Genomic DNA, 22,274 nt, shown 5'->3' with positions numbered 1-22,274 from the left:
TATGTTATGTAAAACGTCACCATTGTTCCAAATACAATATGAATATTTATGAGGACAGAAACCGTGTTAGTAAATGTTTTTCCATGAAAGCTAGAGCTTGTTTGTGAAAGTCAGATAGTTTTACAGGTATCTTGTTAATCTGGTAATTACACATGAGTAAGACCACCTATTTACAAATTTAGGGAAAACGACGAGATATTTTTAAGAACATATTTCAACCAATTTACCTTAACTACATTATTTAAAGAGGAGCTCGTCCGAGAAGTCCAATCCCTACAGGCATTCATTACAACCGATTTTCTCATTTGTATTGGGGCTTTTTTTTTTTCCTTCGACAAGAAGTTAAACAACATTAGGTCTGTTGTACGTTTGACTCAGTGTGTGATTGTCCAAAGCCAGGGAGAAAGCTACATAAATAATTCTGGAGACTCCTTCGGTTGACAGGAGTACGCTCTCTTCTGTGACAGTTCTCTTATTAACCACATGTTCAATCTATGTTCAGCTTTTTAAATAGGGAAGCGCGATTCACAAAACATCTCCCCTCCTCTTCCCCAGCAATAGTAGAGTTGCTCTCAAGATCACAATATTTAGTATAAACAGAATATCTGTGCCACCACAAGAAAAATATAAACAGAGAGGACATCCCTGCCTTACACTTCTCCCCTGGTATAATACTGATGTCCAATACATGTCTTTTGCTTCCAGGCAGTGTGCCCATTTTTTTAACAGTGGCTATAAAAGTGAGTCAAACGCTTCATTTCTGAGATTGTCCCAGCATAGGAATTGAACCAAAAACCTCCATCTCCTAATTCATGGTTACGACCCTCTCAGCCACATAGACAATTGCACTCCCTAATCAGTCAGGCTTTCAAAGGAGCGTTTAAGGTTTCAAAGGGTTAGGGGGACAATTATTTATATGAATAAGGACGGATGGACGATGATGGAAGGGTGCCCAGGTCTCAGATGGTGGATAGACCGGCAAAATAGGGTAAAGTGCCCATCTCTCCTGTGAGCTACGGGTCAACCAGTTCAATGAATCGTCTTTAACTATTTAAGCATTTTCACATTAGTGGTAAAAGAAACATAAAAAGGATTTCAAATAACAGTATAATCTCAATTTGCACATTCGACACAACAGCACACAGGACCACATATGTTTATATAAAAAAAAAAAGAAAGTAAAACAGCATTTAAAACATTCTATACAAAACATCAGAGCTGGGCATTGCCTAACCGTCACAACGTTCCCGTCTGCATATTTAGCCAGCCACGTGGTCCCAGTCGGTCCGAGTCAGCCAAACGGCGTCGAGAACGGACTTTTCTAGCACCACGTAACACGCAGCTGCCCACTCCTGACACGCAGCCAAAAAAAACGTATAACTTTAGGTTCCACAGATGCAGTGACATGTGCCCCATTTTGTTTTTATTTCACCGATCACCACTTTTATTTGATATTTTTTCTTTATATGGCAGCATGTCTGCTTGGCGCCTGCGTGTGACGTGTACATCAAGTTCTCGACGCCGATTGGCTGTCACCGACGAGGGACGGTCTGGGACCAGGTGGGTTGGCTAAATATGCAGACGGGAACTTCGTGACGGTTAGGCGATGCCTAGCTGTGCAAAACATATCTCTATTATGAAAAAAACAAAACATTTTTCTTTAAATAAAACATATTTCAATGTTTTGTGTAGATTCTCATACGACATCAATATTGTTCAATTTGTAGTTCTTAAAGCGCAAGTCAACCTTAACATATTTTTCTCAAGAATATGTTCTATGCAGGTTCACTAGTCCACTATTCTGATCAATATTGTGTTTGTGGAATATGAGTGAAGCAACAAAATCCACCCGTTTTTAGCCATCTCTGTGGGTGTTATCGTTATCTGAGCCCTGAGTGTGATGTCATTTTCAGGCAACAGAAGTAACAAAATGGCCGCCCACTGAGATGGCTAAAAACGGGTGGATTTTGCTTGCTTAATTCTATTTCATATTAATCGTATTGCCTTGTTTCAGCTAGTGGGCCTGCATAGCACATATTCTGGGAAAAAATGTTTGGGTTGACTTACTCTTTAACACCTGTAGGTACAGAAGGCTTTTACTGTACTTTATTAATGATGGTGGCATGTACTGTAATAGATTCAAATGCCTTAATCACACAACATCCAGATCGACTGGCTTATCTTGCCCAACAATACCTCGACAGACAGTAAGGTAGCTAGGAATCAAATTCGCAAACTTCAGATAGTGACAACTGATCTCTCAAGCCCTGAATTGTTTTGGGCTTCAAAAAAGGCAACAGCATCAGTTTCAGTCCTCCGTGTCAGCTGGAGTTTCCATCCTTCCCAGAATTCCCCCCAGCACCTCTGCCTTTCGTTGCTTTTTGCTGACCACTAAAATTGAAAATAAACGAGAAGCGTTATACGAATGATCCCCGTGACAAGCCCGTTAACCACTAATCCAAATAATTTACCGTGGAAATGTTCCGCTGTTTTCCGTCTCAGTGTCTCCACTGTTTCCTCCGTATCAGCCCATTCCAGCACAAGGCGTCGCCCGTAAAGATGGGTGCTATGGCACAAGGCAGCAAATGCTTTCTGGATATAAAGACGAGTATATCGTTATTCACACTGTATGGTCATTTCAACCGGTAACCATGAGAGAGGAGGTTTTTAAACACAAATGCAGTGTGTGTGTGTGTGTGTGTGTGTGTGTGTGTTTGCCCAAACCTTGGCATCCTGCTTGGTGACAAAGTCAATGAAGCCAAAACCTCTATGATTCCCTGTACCTGCTGCTTTCTTTGGAAGACGGACTGTCTTCAGCTCTCCAAATGTACTGAAACAGCCAACACAAGAATGAGCGGATCAATGCACTGCCCATTTACAAAGTGAGTCATATACAGGAACTGTGTGTGTGTGTGTGTGTGTGTGTGTGTGTGTGTGTGTGTGTATGTGGCTGCTACCAGAAGAGTTCTCGAATTTCCTTGACACTGGCTTGGAAGGGGACATTTCGCACAAGGATCTTTGATCCCGTTTGCTTCTTCTGCACCTGCTTTTTCTTGCGTGACACTTCGGCAGTCCTGCGAAACCGCAAGACAACAGCATTCATTCTGATTAATAGTCAATGGTGGGCACAATAATTGTAAAATAAACACAAAGAAAGAATATTAACAAAAGTTAAGCAGGATGGTAGATTAGGTTGACAAAATGCCATTTAGTACACTTCATAGCAGTGGTCCCAAACTATTTTTCCAAACTAACGTTTCTGACTCATACAGCAGCAAAACTGTTTTTTTAGCTGTGTATTTGAAGTCTTTCACCTATTGGAAGCTCCATGACCTGCGGGTGAGACCAAGCTTTCTGACATCAAGCAGCACATGCTGGAGCCTATCTCGGCTGTTATTTCAGTGACCATTGTGGGTTTTTTTATTCAACAGAAGGGCAACATCTAATTTGTCGACATCAAGATTGTGTCCACTGTACGGGAGCTCCATACAATAGGCGTCAAAATCAGTTCCCGGGTCCTCACATTGGGGCACTTTATATTTTTTACCTTGTAGCTCTCTCTGAAATCTTCAGCTCTAAGCTGTGTTCATCAACATTGCAGAGCTGGCGGGAGAGCGAAAGAAAAAAAAAAAAAAAAAAAGAGTCATGTGACCTACAGAAGAGGCGATAGCCAGTTTTAAACAGCAACTGCAAGGAAACAAATCCAAATACCTGGAGTTGGCGCAAGGCTTTCTGTGCTGACTCAGTGGTATGGTACTGAACAAAACCATAGCCCATTGACAGCATTTTGCCTACAAGTAAAAGAAAAAAAAAAAAAAGCATTACTTTAAAACATCCATCCATCCAAACATCCATCCCCACGAGGGTTGGGGCATGCTGGGGCCTATCACAGCCTAGGGACAATTTAGAGCCTTCAATCCAATTCCCAGAAACTGAAATGCCTAAACAAATCAGTTATCTCCTTTCTGCATGCATGAAATGGTTCTGTGTATGACTACTTAAACGTGTTTTGTACCACTTTGGTCATAAATACCTGTTTTGTCCTTTTTCTTAGAGATTGTGCATGACTTCACCTTGCCACATTTGGCGAAAGTCTGTCGGAAAAGGGCAAATAAGCAGCAATTAGACAACACGGACATTATTTTCTCCATCATTCAGAGTTAAAAAAGTGTACCTCCTGGAGTGTTTCCTCGGTTGTGCTGAAATTGAGATTCTTGATAAAAAGTGTGGAACCTGGAACAGAGTCTTCCTCCTCCTCCTCTTCATCATCATCATCATCTTTTTCTTCCTCCTGTTGCTTCTTCACCTCATCCACACCCTCTGCTTTCGATTGGTTAAGACGATCCATACCATTTATTGTTCATTTTAAAAATAGCAATAGTAAGGGGTCTTTATGAGCGAGTGAGTATGGTACCATACCTGGCGTTGGTTTGGCTGCAACAAACACTCCCACGGGCGCCCATTCCAAATACAGCGGGACATGATGGAACTGCGGCACAGAGACAAACCCACAAACCAAGTACGTTTCAGTCTTCTCCACATGCTACACACACACAGAGAGAAAAAGTGGCTAAATTCACCTTGCTGTAGGCCAGTCTAGTAAAAGCTCGCTTCGCTTCAGTGGGCTCTAGGAACTCGATGATGGCGGTGAGGCCGGAGGGCGGCAGCAGCACTCGCCCCAAAGAGCCGTGAGGGGAGAAGAGCTCCTCCAGCTCCGACACGGTCACTCCAGCTGGGAGGTTCTTTACCAAGATCACAGTTGTGCTCCTCTCTGCAGCTGCCTACACAGCAGGCAAAGCAACTTAAGATGAAAGTCAACGCAAACATTTTTTATTTTTTTTTCAAAGAATATCTTCTATGCAAACCCACTAGTTGAAACAGGGCATTCTGATAAATGTTGCGTTTGTGTTAATCCACTCGTTTTTAGCCATCTCTGGGGGCGGCCATTTTGTCTTCTGTCGACTGAAAATGACATCACAACTGCTCACAAGGACCAGATTCAGATTCAGAAAAAAGGTCAGCCTTGATTGGCCGTTGTGAGCACTTGTGATGTCATTTTAGGTCGACAGAAGACAAAATGGCCAACCCCAGAGATGGCTAAAAACGAGTGGATTAACAGTTGTGACACAAACGCAACATTTATCAGAATGCCGTGTTTCAACTAGTGGGCATGCTGGGAACATATTCTTGAAATTAATTTAGAAAGAAAGGTGACCACAGATTAGCGGGTGCTTCAGTCAAATCATACCTGACTAAAGGAATCCAAACTCACACCACTCTCTAGTAGAAACTGGCGCGTCTCTTGGACAATCTGCGTCTCTCCTAGAGCCATTCGCACTGCAACACTTCCCTTTGTCTCCTGTAGAGACAGTGACAAAAAGGGAAATAAAAGAAAAAAATGAATAAGTTAAGCGCAATTTAGGTTTCGGCGTCTAGTATGGTGGAGGATTATTGTGGAAAAACAGGATGAAGTTACATGGTCCAAGACTTTGCTTTTTGTGGTGTTGTATTTTTCTGCAATGGTATCGGCCACTGCACTTGTGCCAAGAAAGAGTGTATTCCAGTTGTGTGAACTAAAACAAAATTAAAAAAAATAAAAATTCAATCAAAGGATAGCAATACAAAACAACACAAGAGCTTTAATAGGAATGTACTTACCTGGAACTAGAAGCTTTGTTTTTTGCATCCTTTTGACGTTTATAAGACGAGGAGCCGGGAACGCCCGCTTCTGAAGATTCACTTTTTTCCTTCTTTACTGTGGACGGGAGCAGGTGAAGCATCCGGCCCTGAAAAAAAAAAATATATATATATATATATATATATATATATATATATATATATATATATATATATATATTTTGACCTTCCCGTAAAGAGCAGCCCGACGTTTGCGACAACGCAAGATCCTGCAGCGTCATGTCAAACATACCTGAAATATGTGCCCGTCCAGCTTGGCCAAAGCCGCCACAGCATTCTCTGGAATCATGTACGTTATGAAAGCAAAACCTTTAGATTGCTTTGTTAGACTGTCAATGGGGAAGAGCACCTCGGCTAAAGCACCTACAATAACGCAAAATGCAAATGAGCATTATTACTTTTGCCACGGCAAGCTTCAATTGGAATGTAGTCTGTATCTGTTTAACGTATCAATTTAACTCGCCGTGTTTAGAAAACACTTCTTGGATTTCGTCTTCTGTGCAGGTGTAAGGGAGGTTTCGGACAAAGAGCCGTCCTGATTCGGCAACATCCTCTTCTTCCTCGTCCTCTTTCAGTTTCCTGGTGAAGTTCCTGTCAGTTGCTTTGTCTCTTTGGTCACTCCTGTTCCATGCAGATGCCTCAACACGGAATACCTCAATATAGCGCCCCCCTGAAGGCACGCAGAAGCATAAAAAAAAAACAAAATTCTTACACACAAGAAACATATCACATAAGAAAGGCTCTCATTATTTCACACCATGAGATAAAGCTCTCACCTATGTAGTCTTTATTCTTCTTCAAGGCCTTTTCAACCTCTTCTGCAGAGTGAAGATCTACATACACATAGCCTTAAAACACACACAAGACCTTTATGCTGAGATTTGTGCATTTTTAGACCCGTAGACCACAAAACAAGTACGTTAAACAGTGTGTAGAGGAAAGAAAAAATATGCTTTCCATATAATACCTGTTCTGTTGCCACTTTCATTTCTTCCAATTCTGATGGCAGCAGGCTTCTGTGGCGTCATGAATTCCCTAATTTGATGCTATTTTCATAATCAGACAACATCACGGTATGATGAATTTCACAATGCCATATTGTATTCCCCCCCCAAACATGAACCTTCACAACAAAAGTCAATTCACCTCTTTAACATTGAATGGGACTCCTCTTAGTTTAACCGTGAACTCTGTTGTTGGTTCCATCTGGAAGAAAATTAGGGTAAACTGACAATGAAACAAATAAGGTCATTTATTGAAGTGTAAATTGGACCGATTAGTCACCTCTTGCCTTGCATTTTTCTTGCCTTTTTCCTGCTTCTTGTTCTGAGAGGAAACAGAGGTCTTCATCTTCACGGTGTGATCTCCGCTCTCGTAAGCGCTGTCGTTGAGCTGTGCAGGTCCACAATCCTCTTCCTCTTCATCCACCTCTACTTTGTCATCCTTCTCGTTGCTTTCATCCATGGCATCCTCAGTTTGCACCACCTTCGAGCGCAGATACTCCATATCGGACAAGCTGGACTTTAGAGCTTCTTTTGTGGTGGTGGCTGTAAAACACATCACCGCTACTTTACCACATTGCCTTTTGTTGGCTACATGAATTACTTTACAAAGTAGTCCACAAATATGGAGACAGTGGAGGAAATCTGTTGATAAGATTTGAGATGTGCGATATTACTACTCATTTCACTTACGGTCACCTTCACTGTCCTCCTCCTCTTCTTCCTCATATTCATTGTCCGACTGGTCAGAGTCAAAGTTGAGGTAATCATCAGCAGCCGGCTTGTTGAGCTTTGCCTTGGCGGTGTCGTTATTGACCGCTTGCTGCACTGTATCATTGACCCATGTCGGCACTTGGCATCGATTCTGATGCACTGAGAGGAACTCTTTGAACTCCTCATCCTCCTCGAGCTGATGCACACGATATACAGGTTAGGTTTGTAAATAAAGATGAAGTGATTTTGCTGTGGTTTAGGAGAATTCCAATACCGTCACTTGACTTGCTTGAAATTCATTTATCTTGAGTCATTACAACATTAATTTTCTACACCACTTATCCTCACCAGGATAACAGGTGAGCAGTCAGATCCAATACAAAAGCGGTAAATAAAACATGTGCCTTCATAACTAAGATAACACGGTTTAGATGATCACCAGGGGGGTATTCATTACACATAAATATGTGTAGAATTAATGTTGCAGCTCGGATTGGTGTATAACTGCAATGTATAGTGATGAGAGGCATTTTGGTTATTTAATTTATCACTTGTACTGGATCTAACTGATTGTGCTGGTGCACCTAATGATGTGGCCAGTGAATTGATAATTAGTAGAATTTAGCAGATGAGTTAACACCCCCATATATATATATAATATATACACACACACATACATGTGTTGAAAGCAACTCACATTTTTCAGTGCACTGGTTGTCTTTTTCCCCTTCTCCTAAGAACATATATAATTACAAAACAATACAATACAGCCTAGAATGTAATTTTTCAAAGCAACAATTCTACTTTTCCTTCTATTAGTGTTTCTATGGATGGATGTAATGAATTGCCCACCATTTTATTAGTAGCTTGTGTTTGTGTGGCTGGTTTGTCTGGTTCAGAGCTCTGACTGTGTTTGCTCCAGGCTTTTGCTTTAGTGGGGTCACCAAATGCCTTACACATCTCCACCTGCAATGGAGCACACGATCACACAACAGTGGCAATGGAAACATCGCTGGTGAAGCTGACAACAGGCTCACAAGAACATACCGTTACTTTTGAAGTATCCACAAAGCTCCTGTTAAAATGCTTCAACGCTGTATTCGCGTCTTCCTCGCTTTTGAACCCGACAAAGCCAAATTTGCGGAACTTTCCGTCCTTAGTGAACTTGAGGGTGCAGTCAGTCACGGTCCCAAAGGCCGCGAACATCCCTCGGAACCTCTCCTCCTTCATCTGAGCACAAGTTAAGTTCAAGTTGACTGATGACCGTACGTAATGTTTAGCTGTCTTTTTTTTCACCCAGGTTTATTACTCACCCCATTTGGGAGGTTTTTAACGATGAGCCTCGACATGTTTCGGGTCTGTAAATTCTCAAATGAAGCAAAAACTTTGATTTTTTACATTTGTCAACAAACGAGCATGGACAACGTCCTAGGTCGCCATGTTGAAGTGAGCTTCTTCTTCGTCACTTTATTTGCCTTTACGTTGCACAGACCGCCACCTACTGGAGTTGAGCGTGTATTTGAAATACTGTACTTACTAAAAAATAAAAATACTTATACTTAATACACAAACATGAAGCGCCTTAGAATAAATCCCCGTTAAACAGGATGTTCTGCCTTTCAGGCAAGTTTTGGTTAATTTATTCATGAACAATCATTAGTGTTTATCCAAACACTCAATAGTAGGAGTTTAACGGTACGCAAAATCACATTTCGGTTCGGTTCGGTTTCTTGGAAACTTCGGTTAAATATATTTTCGGTACCAAAAAAAAAACATTTTTTTGAAAAATATATATTTATTTTGAAAAGATGACAAGTGAATGGTGCATTTTTTAGAAAAAATAAATAAAAGCGAACCATTCGTGTGATATTCTAAGAAATTACACCAGAATAAAAAATACACTAACAATAAAGCTCTCTTCATTTTGTAGACACATCAAGACACTGAAATCTTTAAACACTCAGCAGCAACAGCCTATCTAAGTATTCAAGTTAAAGACAAGTTGTCATCACAGTACATGTATACACTTTTTGTGATGGAAAAAATACATACAATAAGAGTTACTATATTAAAACTCTTATAATGAAAAAATACAGTAACTTTAAAAAGTCTTTATGAAATTCTATACACTTTTTAGGCATTGAAATGAATGTACAACAGCATATTGTAACGAATTGGGTTATCTGTGTTTTTGGTCGTATTTGTGTTTTGCTGAGTTGTGATGTTTCCGAGGTTCATGAATGCATCGTATTCGAGAACAAAGCCATTTTAAGTGTATTATTTTAGACGTGCTACCTGCGACATAGCCGCCGATCACATGTAGCAATGTTGGCACACAACTTTGGGACTTATCCACGTACCTTTCCCCATCTGCGATTTATAACAGGAAAGCCAAACAGGAGACCTCAGTGTACGGGGGGGACCTTGGAGCTGGCTTGTTTGCGTATGCCATGATAATGCCATTCATCCACGCATTTATGATTTATCACGGCTTCTGGCGTACTGGCTCCTCTTTCGTACCGCCACTCTCCTCTCCCGCGAGCAACAGTCAATAGCGTCCGTGCGTAAGCTCGCGCTAATAATAAAAACTGATCAGAAACGGTACGCAAGTGGACCGAACCGAACATGCCATACCGAAACGTATTAATACACCCACGTATACCGTTACACCCCTACTCAATAGTGTGGTTATTATTGCACACTTGGACGCATTGTCGGGGAAAAATTGCCCACGTCACATGCACAGCTGACTACATCATCCGCAAGGGGAAATCTTGCAGTTCACCTGCCATGTGATGTACAGACCCCAGCAAGTCTATTTCTGTTCCTGCAATGTCAACCAGGGTGTATCCCTGTGTACCTGATTTTGATGCAAATGATGGATGTGGCAGGCATTGGCCGAGAAAAGACTACTTCCATCCCAGAATGTGTGCCACGAGGGCGCAAACACCCCGTTACGCCCAATTCTACCTGTGCAAAGTTGAGCAAAATACCAAATGAAAGAAAACTCCTCCCATGCACGCAGTTATGCTGAACTTTGCGCTCGATTTGCGCTCAGCACGAAAATAGGGCCAATAGTGTAGATAGTTTCTTCTTCTTCAAATTCACAACCCTCCAGACAAAAATTCAAAGTTCTCTTACCAGTTTAAATACGTGAGAAGAATTAGCAAATCCCAGACCATTTATTAAAACGGAAGAAATCAAGAATACGTCTCTGTAACAAAATGGAGGATTTTATTGTACAATTCAAAAGGCAGCATTGTGATGAATATAAAAAATATATAGTCACTTGAGAGTCGTGAGATACAGTCCATATTACATTGCGGTTGACAGTAGTGTCGTACCAGAACCATCAGTGCCGTGGATCTTCTGTTTTCTCCCAGTCATAAACTCATTCTGGATTTCCAGAAAAGTTTTGCTCTTGGTTTCAGGAATGATGAAGAATATGTAAAGTGCCACTAGGATGCAGATGGCCATGAACACAAGGAAACAGTACTGCTTCAGACCGAGCTGTGGAAACATAACACAAATATACACATGCTTGACTCACATTCTCAAATGTTACATCATCAGTAATTCAGCTCCTGAAAAAATAAAAGCACAACTGGGTGAGTTTATGATTTATTATCATTTTCAGGGAACAATAAGGTTTTGGTCTAAAGTATTTCAGATTTCAAAACAAGATAACGTGTTTATGCATTACCGCCTGGCACTCAGTCCTAATTGATTTTGCAATTCAGTCAGTTGCAGCAACCATCAAAAATTTAATTTGGGTCCATGATTATCAATGGAATAGAAAACCTTTTGGAAATTCAAGATATATTTGTTAAACAGTACACTAATCTAAGCTAACCAAATCATGTTGGTAAGTGACGGTCCACCATATTTTCATAATATGCTAACGTTAGCAAAAACGTCCAAACTGCCAGCAAGCTCACACATTTTGCATGTACATTGTCTGATTCCATTTAATTTATTTTAAAAAAGTGCCCAATTTGTATTTAATGTCATAACATTTACTATGAAGTTCAATGGAAAATCTTTTGAGAGTGAAATGGAGTCTCAAAGGCACCTCCTGTTGATCTTGACTAAATTGATGAACTGAGTGCCATTTAACATACATTGAGGCTTCAATGGACTAAATGAATGGAGTGGACGTGACGTATTTCCGGTAAAATCTCAAAAGGCATCGCCCTTCCCGGTCATGCCCAGCGCCTTTGTTTTAAGGTAGTTTTACTTCAGATAAAAGCTATCAATTGTCAACTGTTTTGGGGTATTTTTCGAGATTATTTTTATGTGTGTGGTTGCGCATATTCGTGAAGAAGAGGAGAGAGAACAGTACATGGAACCATCGCTGCTGCGGCCGAGGCTTTTTGACAACTTCTGGGTCCTAAAAGGAGACACGTTTAGTCCGGCCGTGGTGAGGCTTCCATGTCACGCTGAGTCATTTGTTTCAAATAACGCTCAGCGGGGGGTGCTAGTGGAAGTTGGTCGAAGTTGTTTGATGGAAATGCAAACGGAAGCCCGTTTAAAATGATTGGCGGAGCAGCCTATAGGCGATTACTATTTGGTCCGGCCGACAAACAGGCGGATAGACAGACGGCGGAAGGGTACTCTGGCTGCAAGCGAAATTACGATAAATTTTTGTAAAATGCCCAGCTCTGGAAAACAGGAGCGTACAGCATACAGTACAGCAGAGTGTTGTTAAAACCAAGATTTATACAGGCCACTAGAGGGCAAAATGCTGAGTTTGAGAAATGTAATCACATCCCTGCTTCAACTGCAGAGGAGCATTTTCATGGCAATATAAATTCGTCTGATCGTGGAAGGACAGGCGCTCATCTCCTATGGAGCTAGAACACTGCAATAAAGTCTTGGTACTCGAAATAGAAATTAATATGCAATTACACCAAAACAAAAATTGGCACCAAAAAAGGAGTCAAATGAAAATTGAAACACATGCTTTTATAAAGTTTTTTTTTTTTTTTAAGTTCTACTGTGGTCTTTTCACAGTTATTACACATGTAAGAAAGTTAAAAGGTACAACTCATACATTTATATTAATGATGGCTGTAGTTTGACCCTAGAATAGGTTATTTGTATGTGCAGTATTTTCTATAGTATAATAACATGAGAACAAATTAGAGGTCGACCATCCCAGATGCAGTTTGACCTGAGAGGTTCCGCTGTATACCCTTTATTCAGTTTAACGTCACGTTTGGCTACTTACCACAATAAAAGGGAAGATCATGCTGATGAAGAAGAAGCTAATCCAGTTTATGGAGCCTGCAATCATGTAGGCTGCAGGCCGTGCAGTTTGCGTGAACAGCTCCATAGTCAAGATATTAGTTACACCACCTACGGAGAAGACAACAGAGACACCAGAATAAGATCATCTATGAACCTGCTTCTGGTAAAGACGGAACTGACACAAAATGCAAATTGTTACCTGGCCCTAATCCAAAACTCAGGATAAAGGCAAACACACATGCCATGCTGAGGTAGGGAAAAACTGGACTGACCTCCTGAGAGTAATAAAAGAAGACAGAGAGGTCATATACAGTAGAAACAGTACGTGACAGCAATATGTGTTTTTTTTTTAAATTTACAATGACTATGTGTGGTTCAGTACCTGAAAAGTAATGGTCAGAGTGAACAAAATGCAGCAGATACTCATGAGCGTATATCCACCAGTAATGAGCACTTTCCGTCCCAGATGCTCGATGAGCAAACCCTGTGAAACATGCAGCACATGACAAGACTGAAAACAATGCATGAAAGCATTTTCTCTCAGTCTGTCACTGACCTTTCATGCTACTTTTCTCCATTTTGTTCCATTCTAATACACAGCGATAACGTGCATTATAAACGGATAATTTCTCAAATCAGTACTGACGCTAGCTTATGCTTTAATTTACTGAGTCAGAAGTTATGTTCTCTCTGTGAAGGACATCAGTTATTCTACAAACCCCCAATCCCGAGCAAAGCAAAAAGCAAAAAAAAAAAAAAAAAAAAAGAATTCAACCACTGGTGAGTTTTCTTTTCTTTTTTTTTTTACACAGTTTTTACAGTATGATAAAACACGACTTATGTCTGCAAATTTTCACAGCACTAACTGAGATTAAGATGGATATTAGACTGAGTCCAGAAAAGATGCCTTGCGACCTTCTATAGCTAATCATTTTTGGGAGACATCCCGGATAGAGGACGAGGCTTTATTTCACATTCTAGTGTTTCATCTCTGTGAATGTCTTTTGAGTATAAAAACTGACTCAGAAGGTAACACAAGGTCAGAAGCTAAATAAGTTTAGCAAACTAATATACTCAATGAATGAAAGTGTTATATGGCATCACATCTCAAAATAACTAAACTCAACTGATAAAATAAGTAGTGTGTGCGTCAACGTAAACACTGCATGAACAGTAAACATGGTTGTTTTTAAAGTGCTCTGTAAACAAAGTTGAGTTGTCTTGAGATGCGCTAACCACTCGTTCACCATGCCGACGCAGTCAAACCAAGAACTTAGATGTAGAAAATACTTACACAGGTTAAAGCAGTGATGCATTCGCAGGCACCAGTGCCAACTGTTGCATACGGTATTCTCTCACTGGGAATTCCTGCTTGCGTAAACACATAATCCGCATAGAAGTAAATCTGCAGCAAAAATAGAAGAGAATAACACATTTAAAATTCAAATCAATCTTAATTTAGGGAAATGTTAGCCAAATGAAGACTGGTTATATGATCCACAATCTAATGATGAGAATGACATGGGTGTTTGGAGCATGACACAAAAGGCCCAGTGTTGTTAATGAAAGAGGCAGAACATTACATACAGCATTGATTCCGTTCAGCTGCTGAGCGGAATTGAGAAGTATGATGGTGAGAAGCTGCCAGCGTATGCTGCGGTCTGCAAGCAGCTCCCATGGCTTCTTGGCCTTGAATCCTTCCTGGTCCAGGTTGTTCTTCTCCTTCTCCATGTCCTCCATTTCACCATCGCAATCAGCTGCACCGTGCAGCTGCCTGAGGGCTGCATGCAAGCAGATGATAAGCAGCACGTGGGGGTTGTTGTCCCCATTCTTCCTTTTTTTTTACTCAAGGTTCACTGAATCAAATGTGATCACATGATACCCTGCTGAGAAAGATACACCTTCCCGCTGCAAGCGATTTTTAGGCACTTTGTATTTCATGTTTTCAACCTCACTTCATGTGAAGTGTTTTAGTTCACCTTTTCTGCATGCCTCATAATCTCCTCTGTCGATGAGCAGGAAGCGTGGACTCTCCGGGAACCACGGGAGCGTCACAAGCTGCAGGACTGCTGGGATGCATGTGGTGGCGAGCAGAATGGGCCAGTAGTCTTCTTTACCCAGCAGTTCTCTGTTCAACAAAACAAATGCTAGCGCAACATCCTTCTTGCACACCTAAATGACACACACAGTGGTGCCTTAGGAAACGAGTCACGCAAATTACGATGTTCCTTCAAAAAAGAGGCTTCATTCAAGCTGTTTATTGCCAAGCAGCACACACCAGAGGGAGCAGTATAATGTGCACTGAACGGAAGCAAAAAATGTGGCAAAACCTGCTAAATTTATTTAAATTTTATTTAATTATGTCATTGCTGTTTTTTTAAATTAAATACAATATTATAGAGCACTGGTTCTCAAACTTTTTGACTAAGCACCACCGTCGTGACCAACATTAAAAAAAAAAAGTTTCATTGTTAAAATATACAGTCTTGAGAGAGTTTATTACTTTAAAAAGAATATTTCACATACTGTAACACCATACTTTTTCATATAGTTATGCACAGTTTGATTTCATTTTGTGATTCTTTCACATACCAGTGGAGGGAGGACGCATACCCGCTGGTATGTACTGGTTGTACTTGTACCACACGTTGAAAAAACACGGTAAGTGTTATTTTCCTCATCAAAATCACATCACAAACGTGAGCGTTGCTTTTAGGAGGCTGGAATGGATTAATGGCATTTACATTCCTTTCAGTGTGATGACTTGAGATACGCGTGTTGTGAGTTACGATCGTGGAACAAAACTCTTGACTTAAGGCACCACTGTACTCCAATATTTAAAAAAATATTTTAAAAAATAAATATCGTTACTTGAGGCCCATCACTTGTCCCGTGAGGATTCCACCAGTCACAAAAACTGAGGTTCCCATTCCCATGAGGCCACGGATGGCTGTTGGAGCAATTTCCACCAAGTACAAAGGTTGAACACAAAGGCCAATGCCTATGCAAATGACACACAGATTCAAGTCATAAATCTTATCGGATAAGAATCACGTATTTGCATTTGAAGTAGGAATTAATGTCAAGTACCAGCATTTAATCCAATGAGAAGACGTCCGAGGATGATTAGCTCAAATATTCCTGTTGGGTAGCTCAGACCCATCACGAGGGCAGCCATCATGGCAAGACTATTATTGACCAACAATGTCCCTTTCCTGCACCAACACAAACATATGACCTGCATTACATGCTCACGCAACATCATTTTGTACAGTAATGCCATTATGACGTCATTGCCGGGAAGGCAATGTCATGAGACCCAGTACAATGAACCGTATCAACAATTCTGCCTTTACAAAGATAAAAATCCTTTGACTGACACGGTCAGAAGGGTTTTCATGGAAAAAGAAGTGTACTGAAAGGTGGTCCTGTTGTATTAGCAATGACATCAAACAATAAACACTGAGAATTATTAACCTGGTAAGGGCAGAATTATTCACAAAGCTATTGAATTGGATAGGTTGTGCAGAGTGACCCAATTAAAAGTAGGCTTTTATGATGACGTAAAAACAAAACAACCCGCCCCCCCACCAAAAAAAAAAAAAGCATACCTTCCCAACTTTATCGACAGTGTTCCTCCAACTGACACTCCTATTAGTCCTCCAAGGGTAAATACAGACACAATAGTGGACCACATTAAAGTGAGAACCCCAGGTGCAATGTCGCTTTGGTAACGCTCTGTCCATGTTTGGTTGATGAAATTTTGCACATACTATAAACATGAGAAGGGACAAAAAGATGAATACCACCAATCAATCCATTTTCTACACTTTTGAAGGGCTGCACGATATTGGAAAAAACATGCGATATGTGATATGGTTGTTGACTGTAGTGATATCGAGATTATTGCGATATTTAACATGTACCTAAAGAAATGACATTTTTATTATCTAATGCATTTTTTCATACAGCAAAATAAGCATTCTTAGTTAATTAGTTGTAATTACCAGAGGTGGGCATTCCGTCTGACCATTGGACCGGTCCATCTGTCCAGCACTGACGGAATGTAGGGACGGAAGCACTTTAAAAGGACGAGGACGGACGGGGTCGCAGGACACTTATTTTTATGAATAATGGCAGAGGGACGAGGACGGAAGGGTACCCAGGTCACGGAGGGAGGACGGACCTACAAAAAAGGGTAAAGTGCCCATTTCTGCAAAGAAGTGTAGGCTATGTGAAATGTCAAATGTATGCGAGTGTAAAGCTGTTTGAGCAGCAAGCCGACACAATATGATGTACATAGTGCACTCCATTTACAGTTTTTATCAAATTGGTCCAGATAATAGATGGCTGGATGGATGGATGAATGGATGGTTGGATTTTTCAACGGTTGGATCTCGATATTTTTTCAATATATTGTGCAGCCCTATTCTATAGCGGTCGGTTCACTTCGGGCGATATGTGAGGAATACCCAGGACTGATTACCAGTCAATCCTGAGGGGTCATTTATACCATACCTTTATACTATCCATTCACTCTTACGCCAATGTACAGTATAACATAAACACACAGGAAGGCCTGCGTCGAGATTCATACAGGAAACTTCTTCTCGAATGTGAGGCAGATGTGGTAATCACACGGTGACCGTGCTTCCCAGATAAAAAAATACACTTAACAAAATGTGATCATGTTCACAGAAGAAAACAGCAGCATTACCTTGGTGGGTGCATTAATGACAGAGACGTTATATCCATACTGGAAGGTCCCTCCTATACAAGCAGCAAACGTAGACAGAAGAAGGGTTTTGTTTGGGATCTGCCAGAGAAAGGCAGAAATGCACAACAAGAGAAAATGTGACCAAACGGTTTCTTGCTACAAAAGAGTACGCTGAAAAGAAAAGAAAAAACATAAGGCCTATGCAAGGCAAACGAGGTTAGTATTTATAAATTATTATTATTATTTTTAAATGTGTTAAATTATTATTATTATAATTATCTTATATTTTTATCTCATAATATTAATTTCTGTCCGTGGATTTTATCCTCATAACATTCGCGTCTCAAATTTTCAGCGTAACCCAAATACAGCCTTAACAAATGGCAGACTTAACAAAATACTTCACATACCTTCAATGCCGGCTTTGTTTCTTCCGGCCCTTTAATTAACAAAGGGGTATATTCATAGTTATTTTCCCCGTTTTCTTTCGACATTTTTGCGCACGCTGCTGTGTGCCAGTAGTATCCAAAGTGTCTGTTGCGCACCGAGCGTCCTCCTCATGAGGTCGAATCTAACAAGGGGCTGGCTGATTTATCCTGCGACAACCCAGTCCTCTCGTGTCTAATGCGAACGCAGCGTGTGAAGAATCAACTTATCATCCCACTTAGAGAAGATGTCTCGCATGGGGCCACGAAATGTCCATACATCACAAGCGTATTTCCTTGAAAAGCTGGACTCAAATAGTAATGCATTGAGTCAAAAATGAGCATTTTACAGTGCAAATTGCACTTTTGACTGTGCCTCAAAGCAGTCAACAATAAAGGTCATTCAACTACAAATTGATATTCCACTTCTGACAGGATGGCTGTAACATATAATTCCATAACAAAAGCCCTTAGTCGTTACTTGTGGGGCCTTGTCTACACATAGCCGTGCTTTTTTTAAACAACCGAATATTCCTCCCCCACTCCGTGTTGGAATACACATCCATCCATCCATGCATGCAGCCATCCATCCATGCATGCATCCATCCATCCTCAGCATGAACGGTTTGGTTACCATACACAAAACATGATTTGATTGATTTAAAAAACAAAAGGGAGAGCAAAGTGGTGAATTGGTGGTCACAGGGTTTTGCGGATTAGAACAGCAGTAAAAGAAGTATTTAATTGCATTGTTTATATATGATAGATAAATGTTTCGGAAAATTTTGCTGCCATAGGTTAAATTGATTATTCATTGACCAATACATACAGTATATACTGTATGCGGTGGTTATTGTGTTCTATTATCACACAACTTGTAAAGGTAGAGGATTCCATGCGGACTTGTGCGTTTTTGATGACATTTTTGTTGACCCACACCACGACGCCAGATTTCATTTGGAATTTACAATGAATCACTGCCAACTGAAAGTACGATGCAGTTCAAATGAATTGCCATGTTGGGTTGATCGATAGGAAGGGCTATAGTGTCTAATCAAGAAAATCAGTAGCCTTCAGTAATACTTATTAGAACTCCCTTACAACAATCGATGTCTAAAATATATCAAATTTAATTTAGATATAATTCAGCAACCGCATCTACAATTTTGACTTACCCTTTTTTTTGATACAGCAGGTGGTTCCTCACTGATCTCCATGATAAAAGTACCAAAAACAAAAGCTATTATGTTTGGATTAAACGTGGATAATGTATGTTCCGCTTCAGACAAAAGTCTTGCATAACGGAATGCTACCATAAGGTGTAGCATATGATCTTTGCTCCAAAGAGGGGGGAGTGGTTCAGTAACCCCGCAAGTTGCATTCTTGGGGGTGAGGCTTGTGATTTCTGTGATGAGGCTTATGAGGCTTGTGATATTCGACCCAAATATGGAACACAAAAAAATACATATAATTAGAGAGAATGTAAATAAACTATCAAATTAACTTTTTTTTTTTTGCAGATTATTCTGGAAGAAAGAAAAATATTAGCATGCCAACTGTATTGTTTTCTGACCAGAGAGAAGCATGGGAAAACAATTATCAATCTGCAGCTCATTATATAGAAGAAGAAAACTTAATGTGTGGAGCAAAGTACAAGGAACATCCATGGATAACTTATTGTAGTAATAAGGCAATAATAGGCTGTAAGTGCTCTAAAAGATAATGGGAACGAAAAGAAAAAGGCCATGGAAAAAAAACTCCAATAAAAGAGCAGATTTTGAAGTAGAAATATTGACAATAAGTCAAATCAAATAAAATGAGTGACAAATAGATACGAAGGGGAAAGGGCAGTTGGTTAACTGATTTCAAAAATACAAACAGTATTCAGCAAGGCATTTAAACAACCCCAAAATATCATCTGGACTACATTAGTTACATTTCTGCAAGGCGGGCCGGTTTCCCATTAATCGCATAATCCTTTGGGAGGTTACGCTCAATGCTGCACATGTTTTGAAACTGGGGCTAAAAAGTGGGATCATGAAATGGACTCATATGAACTGATGAAATAAGTTGAAAATGCTGGTTTATATGGGCTGCCTTATCAAAAAAAAAAGGCATGACCAATCAGCGTATGCTCAATAGTGAGGCTGGTACCATTCTGAGAGGATTGTTTCCAGAAGTTCAAGGCTTCATCGACAGATTTTTTTGGCATGCATGCATATAAATGTTGTGAGTGGCTTAGTTACATGGATAGGACTGGAGGAACTTCGAATCAGTCTCTAAATTTGGGTTACGCATGGGTTAGTGTTTGAATGTGAAACATGTCAGAGAAAGGACAAAACTGTTGATGAGTTTTCCTATGTCTGACCTGATGTCCATGAATATCTGGTTTTTCTTGAAGCACAGCTTGTCTAAATTTATGGAGGACCACAAGAATCAGAAAGAAATAACATCTGAAAGGCTGAAATATGAGGATTTGGACTTGGTAATAAAAATGTTTTCTCCTCCTTTCTAGTCTGTTACATAAGCTACATCTGTTTAGCTGTTATTGCGTTTTAACTCAACCAGGTTGACAGTTTGCCTTTTTTAGTTGTTTGGCATCTATGGAGAGGAGCTGAATACATTCAACTTTCTATGACTATTCAATAGATATACCAAAATTCTAAATGGTTGCAGATTTAGGATACTTGTTCAATTGCCTTTCCAATAATACCTGTTTTGTGAAGATTGACCCAGTAGTACCTGAGATATTGTATTGTTGTTATTATTGTTATGTTATGTTGCTATGGTCCTTTCATGCTTTATGTCTTTTATTATGTGATATGGGCTATAGGCACGCAGCACTTCCGCGTTCGATGTCGAAAGGTACCGAAGCTTCTGCTCATGTGATGCAACTTTAGCCCAAATCCGTAACGGGGACTTGGATCGTTCCTTTGTTTAACACTAGGAGTAACCGAATTCTAAAACTCGATCTCCTAGAGGCTAGAGCCGTCCTTTTTCTTTGATAGGACAGTTTAAAATGTTTAATGTGCGTGTAAAAAAAATTAATGTGGCTTAATGTAAGCAAACTATGACCAATCACCACCAAAATACTGTGGCGATTGTTTTGATATTTTCAGAGATTTAAGTGGGTACGAGTGGAGATGTGCGTATGAATTTTGGTGGCAATTGGTCGTAGTTCGAGTAAGCTATTAAAGGTATTTTATTAATTAAAAGTCTGAGTATCTTTAAATGTAAATGATGTACTGTAGCTCGGAGCTCCTCTTCGAGTCCCGTCTGTTGCAGATGGTATTGCATTGCCACCGTGCGGAGGTTGGGTGTCTCTGCACTTTATTGACGTTCCCTAACACTCCCGGAACCGTGCCGCCGTCAGCAGCTCTGCACTGGAGTGAGGCTGCTCTTGCTCCGACTCTCTGTCCCAAAACTCATCCTTGTCAACATTTTGAAACAGATGTAATGCTTCCTCTATTGTATAACGGTTTTTTTTTTTTTTTAATTGACCATGGTGACTTTTCTAAAAAAAATCAATGCTGTCGCTTAAAAGTGCTTGCTTTGGAAACCCAGCGCAGGAATAAGACACTGGTAAATATTTTTATATTTTGTAATACAATAAAATGGCAGCATGAGAATAATATCCATAAAGAAGCAGGAAAAGTTGAAAAGCCAGGGACATGGTTAAGCTATGCAAACAGAGTAACAATAACACATCAAAAGCTTGAGAGCTGTCAAAATTAAGACTATGAGTTCTAGTTGAACAATTGGCGCCCTTGTGCAGTTGACAGCCGCTTTATTAAATCAGCAGGGGAAAAATGCACAAAATAGACTTGCTTTCTAACTCCTTGACATTTAGTGTTGTGCCATCACTATCAACAAGTACATCAAGTTTCATTCAAATCTAAATCTGCTTGGTTAAACCCACTGGGTTGTTAAGCATGGGACGACCCTTTCGACTTTGTCTGCATTAACTGGGCAACTTTTGGTTTGATGTTAAACATGCTGGTGTGGACGTTAAGTGAACCAGGAACAAACGCATTACTCAAAACCTATGGACAGACCAGGGAACAAGTTGAACCCAACCTTACATAATCAGCAGAATAAGATATCCAAATGAAATCCAACGTTCAGATAAGGTGTAATTGATCCAAGCACAAGGTTAAGGACTGAGGAAGAAAGGGAAAAGGGTGACATCACTAAAGTTAACCAAACTAATGGCAAACAACAACAAAAAAAGGAAAGACTGCATGCACAGTCTGACTTTTTGTTCAGTATGTAGACTACCAGTTTGATAAGCGTGTAAATTTGCACTCAAACGTCAAATATTTGTGTTCAGTAATTGAGTCAAATGTTTCATCTTGCAATGATATAGATGTTTGAACTATTTCAATTTAAATCCAAAATACAATTTAGTTTGTTTTTCGTCATATGATTAGAAACAGTATGAATGACAATTTTGTGTAAAAACAGACCTTG

At 40.1% G+C, this 22,274-nt stretch overlaps 2 protein-coding genes across 8 annotated transcripts; both read right to left on the bottom strand.

Moving 5' to 3' along the window:
- Positions 1–1,093: 1,093 nt before the first annotated feature.
- rbm19 (RNA binding motif protein 19) lies at positions 1,094–8,882 on the bottom strand. 2 transcript variants are annotated; one of them, XM_086030953.1, is made up of 24 exons: positions 8,726–8,882; positions 8,460–8,642; positions 8,265–8,378; positions 8,110–8,145; positions 7,392–7,608; positions 6,982–7,244; positions 6,844–6,903; positions 6,665–6,743; positions 6,474–6,545; positions 6,161–6,367; positions 5,930–6,060; positions 5,659–5,786; positions 5,477–5,573; positions 5,249–5,359; positions 4,581–4,781; positions 4,420–4,489; positions 4,175–4,323; positions 4,034–4,094; positions 3,712–3,791; positions 3,548–3,603; positions 2,958–3,074; positions 2,725–2,830; positions 2,472–2,592; positions 1,094–2,391 (listed from the first exon to the last, which is right to left on the bottom strand). In XM_086030953.1, exons 1-24 carry the CDS (start codon positions 8,759–8,761, stop codon positions 2,309–2,311), a joined length of 2,778 nt encoding a protein of 925 aa, XP_085887079.1. In that variant the 5' UTR covers positions 8,762–8,882; the 3' UTR covers positions 1,094–2,308. The 2 variants fall into 2 exon arrangements, with proteins under 2 accessions (XP_085887079.1, XP_085887080.1); XM_086030954.1 differs by having other exon boundaries at positions 4,175–4,320.
- A 1,765-nt stretch (positions 8,883–10,647) lies between these two features.
- Positions 10,648–19,106, bottom strand: slc2a11b (solute carrier family 2 member 11b). Of its 6 annotated transcripts, none has more exons than XM_086029997.1 (13): positions 18,980–19,066; positions 17,380–17,432; positions 16,670–16,848; positions 16,274–16,434; positions 15,753–15,877; positions 15,534–15,663; positions 14,642–14,790; positions 14,250–14,443; positions 13,957–14,067; positions 13,045–13,146; positions 12,862–12,937; positions 12,643–12,770; positions 10,648–10,922 (listed from the first exon to the last, which is right to left on the bottom strand). In XM_086029997.1, exons 3-13 carry the CDS (start codon positions 16,706–16,708, stop codon positions 10,728–10,730), a joined length of 1,410 nt encoding a protein of 469 aa, XP_085886123.1. In that variant the 5' UTR covers positions 16,709–16,848; positions 17,380–17,432; positions 18,980–19,066; the 3' UTR covers positions 10,648–10,727. The 6 variants fall into 6 exon arrangements, with proteins under 6 accessions (XP_085886123.1, XP_085886121.1, XP_085886122.1 ...); XM_086029995.1 differs by having other exon boundaries at positions 17,380–17,478; positions 18,980–19,004; XM_086029996.1 differs by lacking the exon at positions 18,980–19,066 and adding an exon at positions 17,790–17,933.
- Positions 19,107–22,274: the final 3,168 nt, after the last annotated feature.

The sequence above is a fragment of the Filicampus tigris genome, chromosome 5, assembly GCF_054856515.1.
Source record: "Filicampus tigris isolate MCC_2025a chromosome 5, RoL_Ftig_1.0, whole genome shotgun sequence".
In the NCBI taxonomy this organism is placed as follows: Eukaryota; Metazoa; Chordata; class Actinopteri; order Syngnathiformes; family Syngnathidae; genus Filicampus; species Filicampus tigris.
This window is presented reverse-complemented; position numbering and strand designations above follow the sequence as displayed.

Coding starts and splice junctions, on each gene's coding strand:
- rbm19 (XM_086030953.1), bottom strand. CDS start 8,761: ATGTCGAGGCTCATCGTTAAAAACCTCCCAAATGGG. Junction 6,744..6,843: donor TCCCATTCAATGTTAAAGAG/GTGAATTGACTT, acceptor TTATGAAAATAG/CATCAAATTAGGGAATTCAT. Junction 5,360..5,476: donor AAAGCAAAGTCTTGGACCAT/GTAACTTCATCC, acceptor CTGTCTCTACAG/GAGACAAAGGGAAGTGTTGC.
- slc2a11b (XM_086029993.1), bottom strand. CDS start 17,873: ATGTCGAAAGAAAACGGGGAAAATAACTATGAATATACCCCTTTGTTA. Junction 15,878..16,273: donor CTGTCGATAAAGTTGGGAAG/GTATGCTTTTTT, acceptor GTGTTGGTGCAG/GAAAGGGACATTGTTGGTCA. Junction 12,771..12,861: donor GAGTTTTGGATTAGGGCCAG/GTAACAATTTGC, acceptor TCTTCTCCGTAG/GTGGTGTAACTAATATCTTG.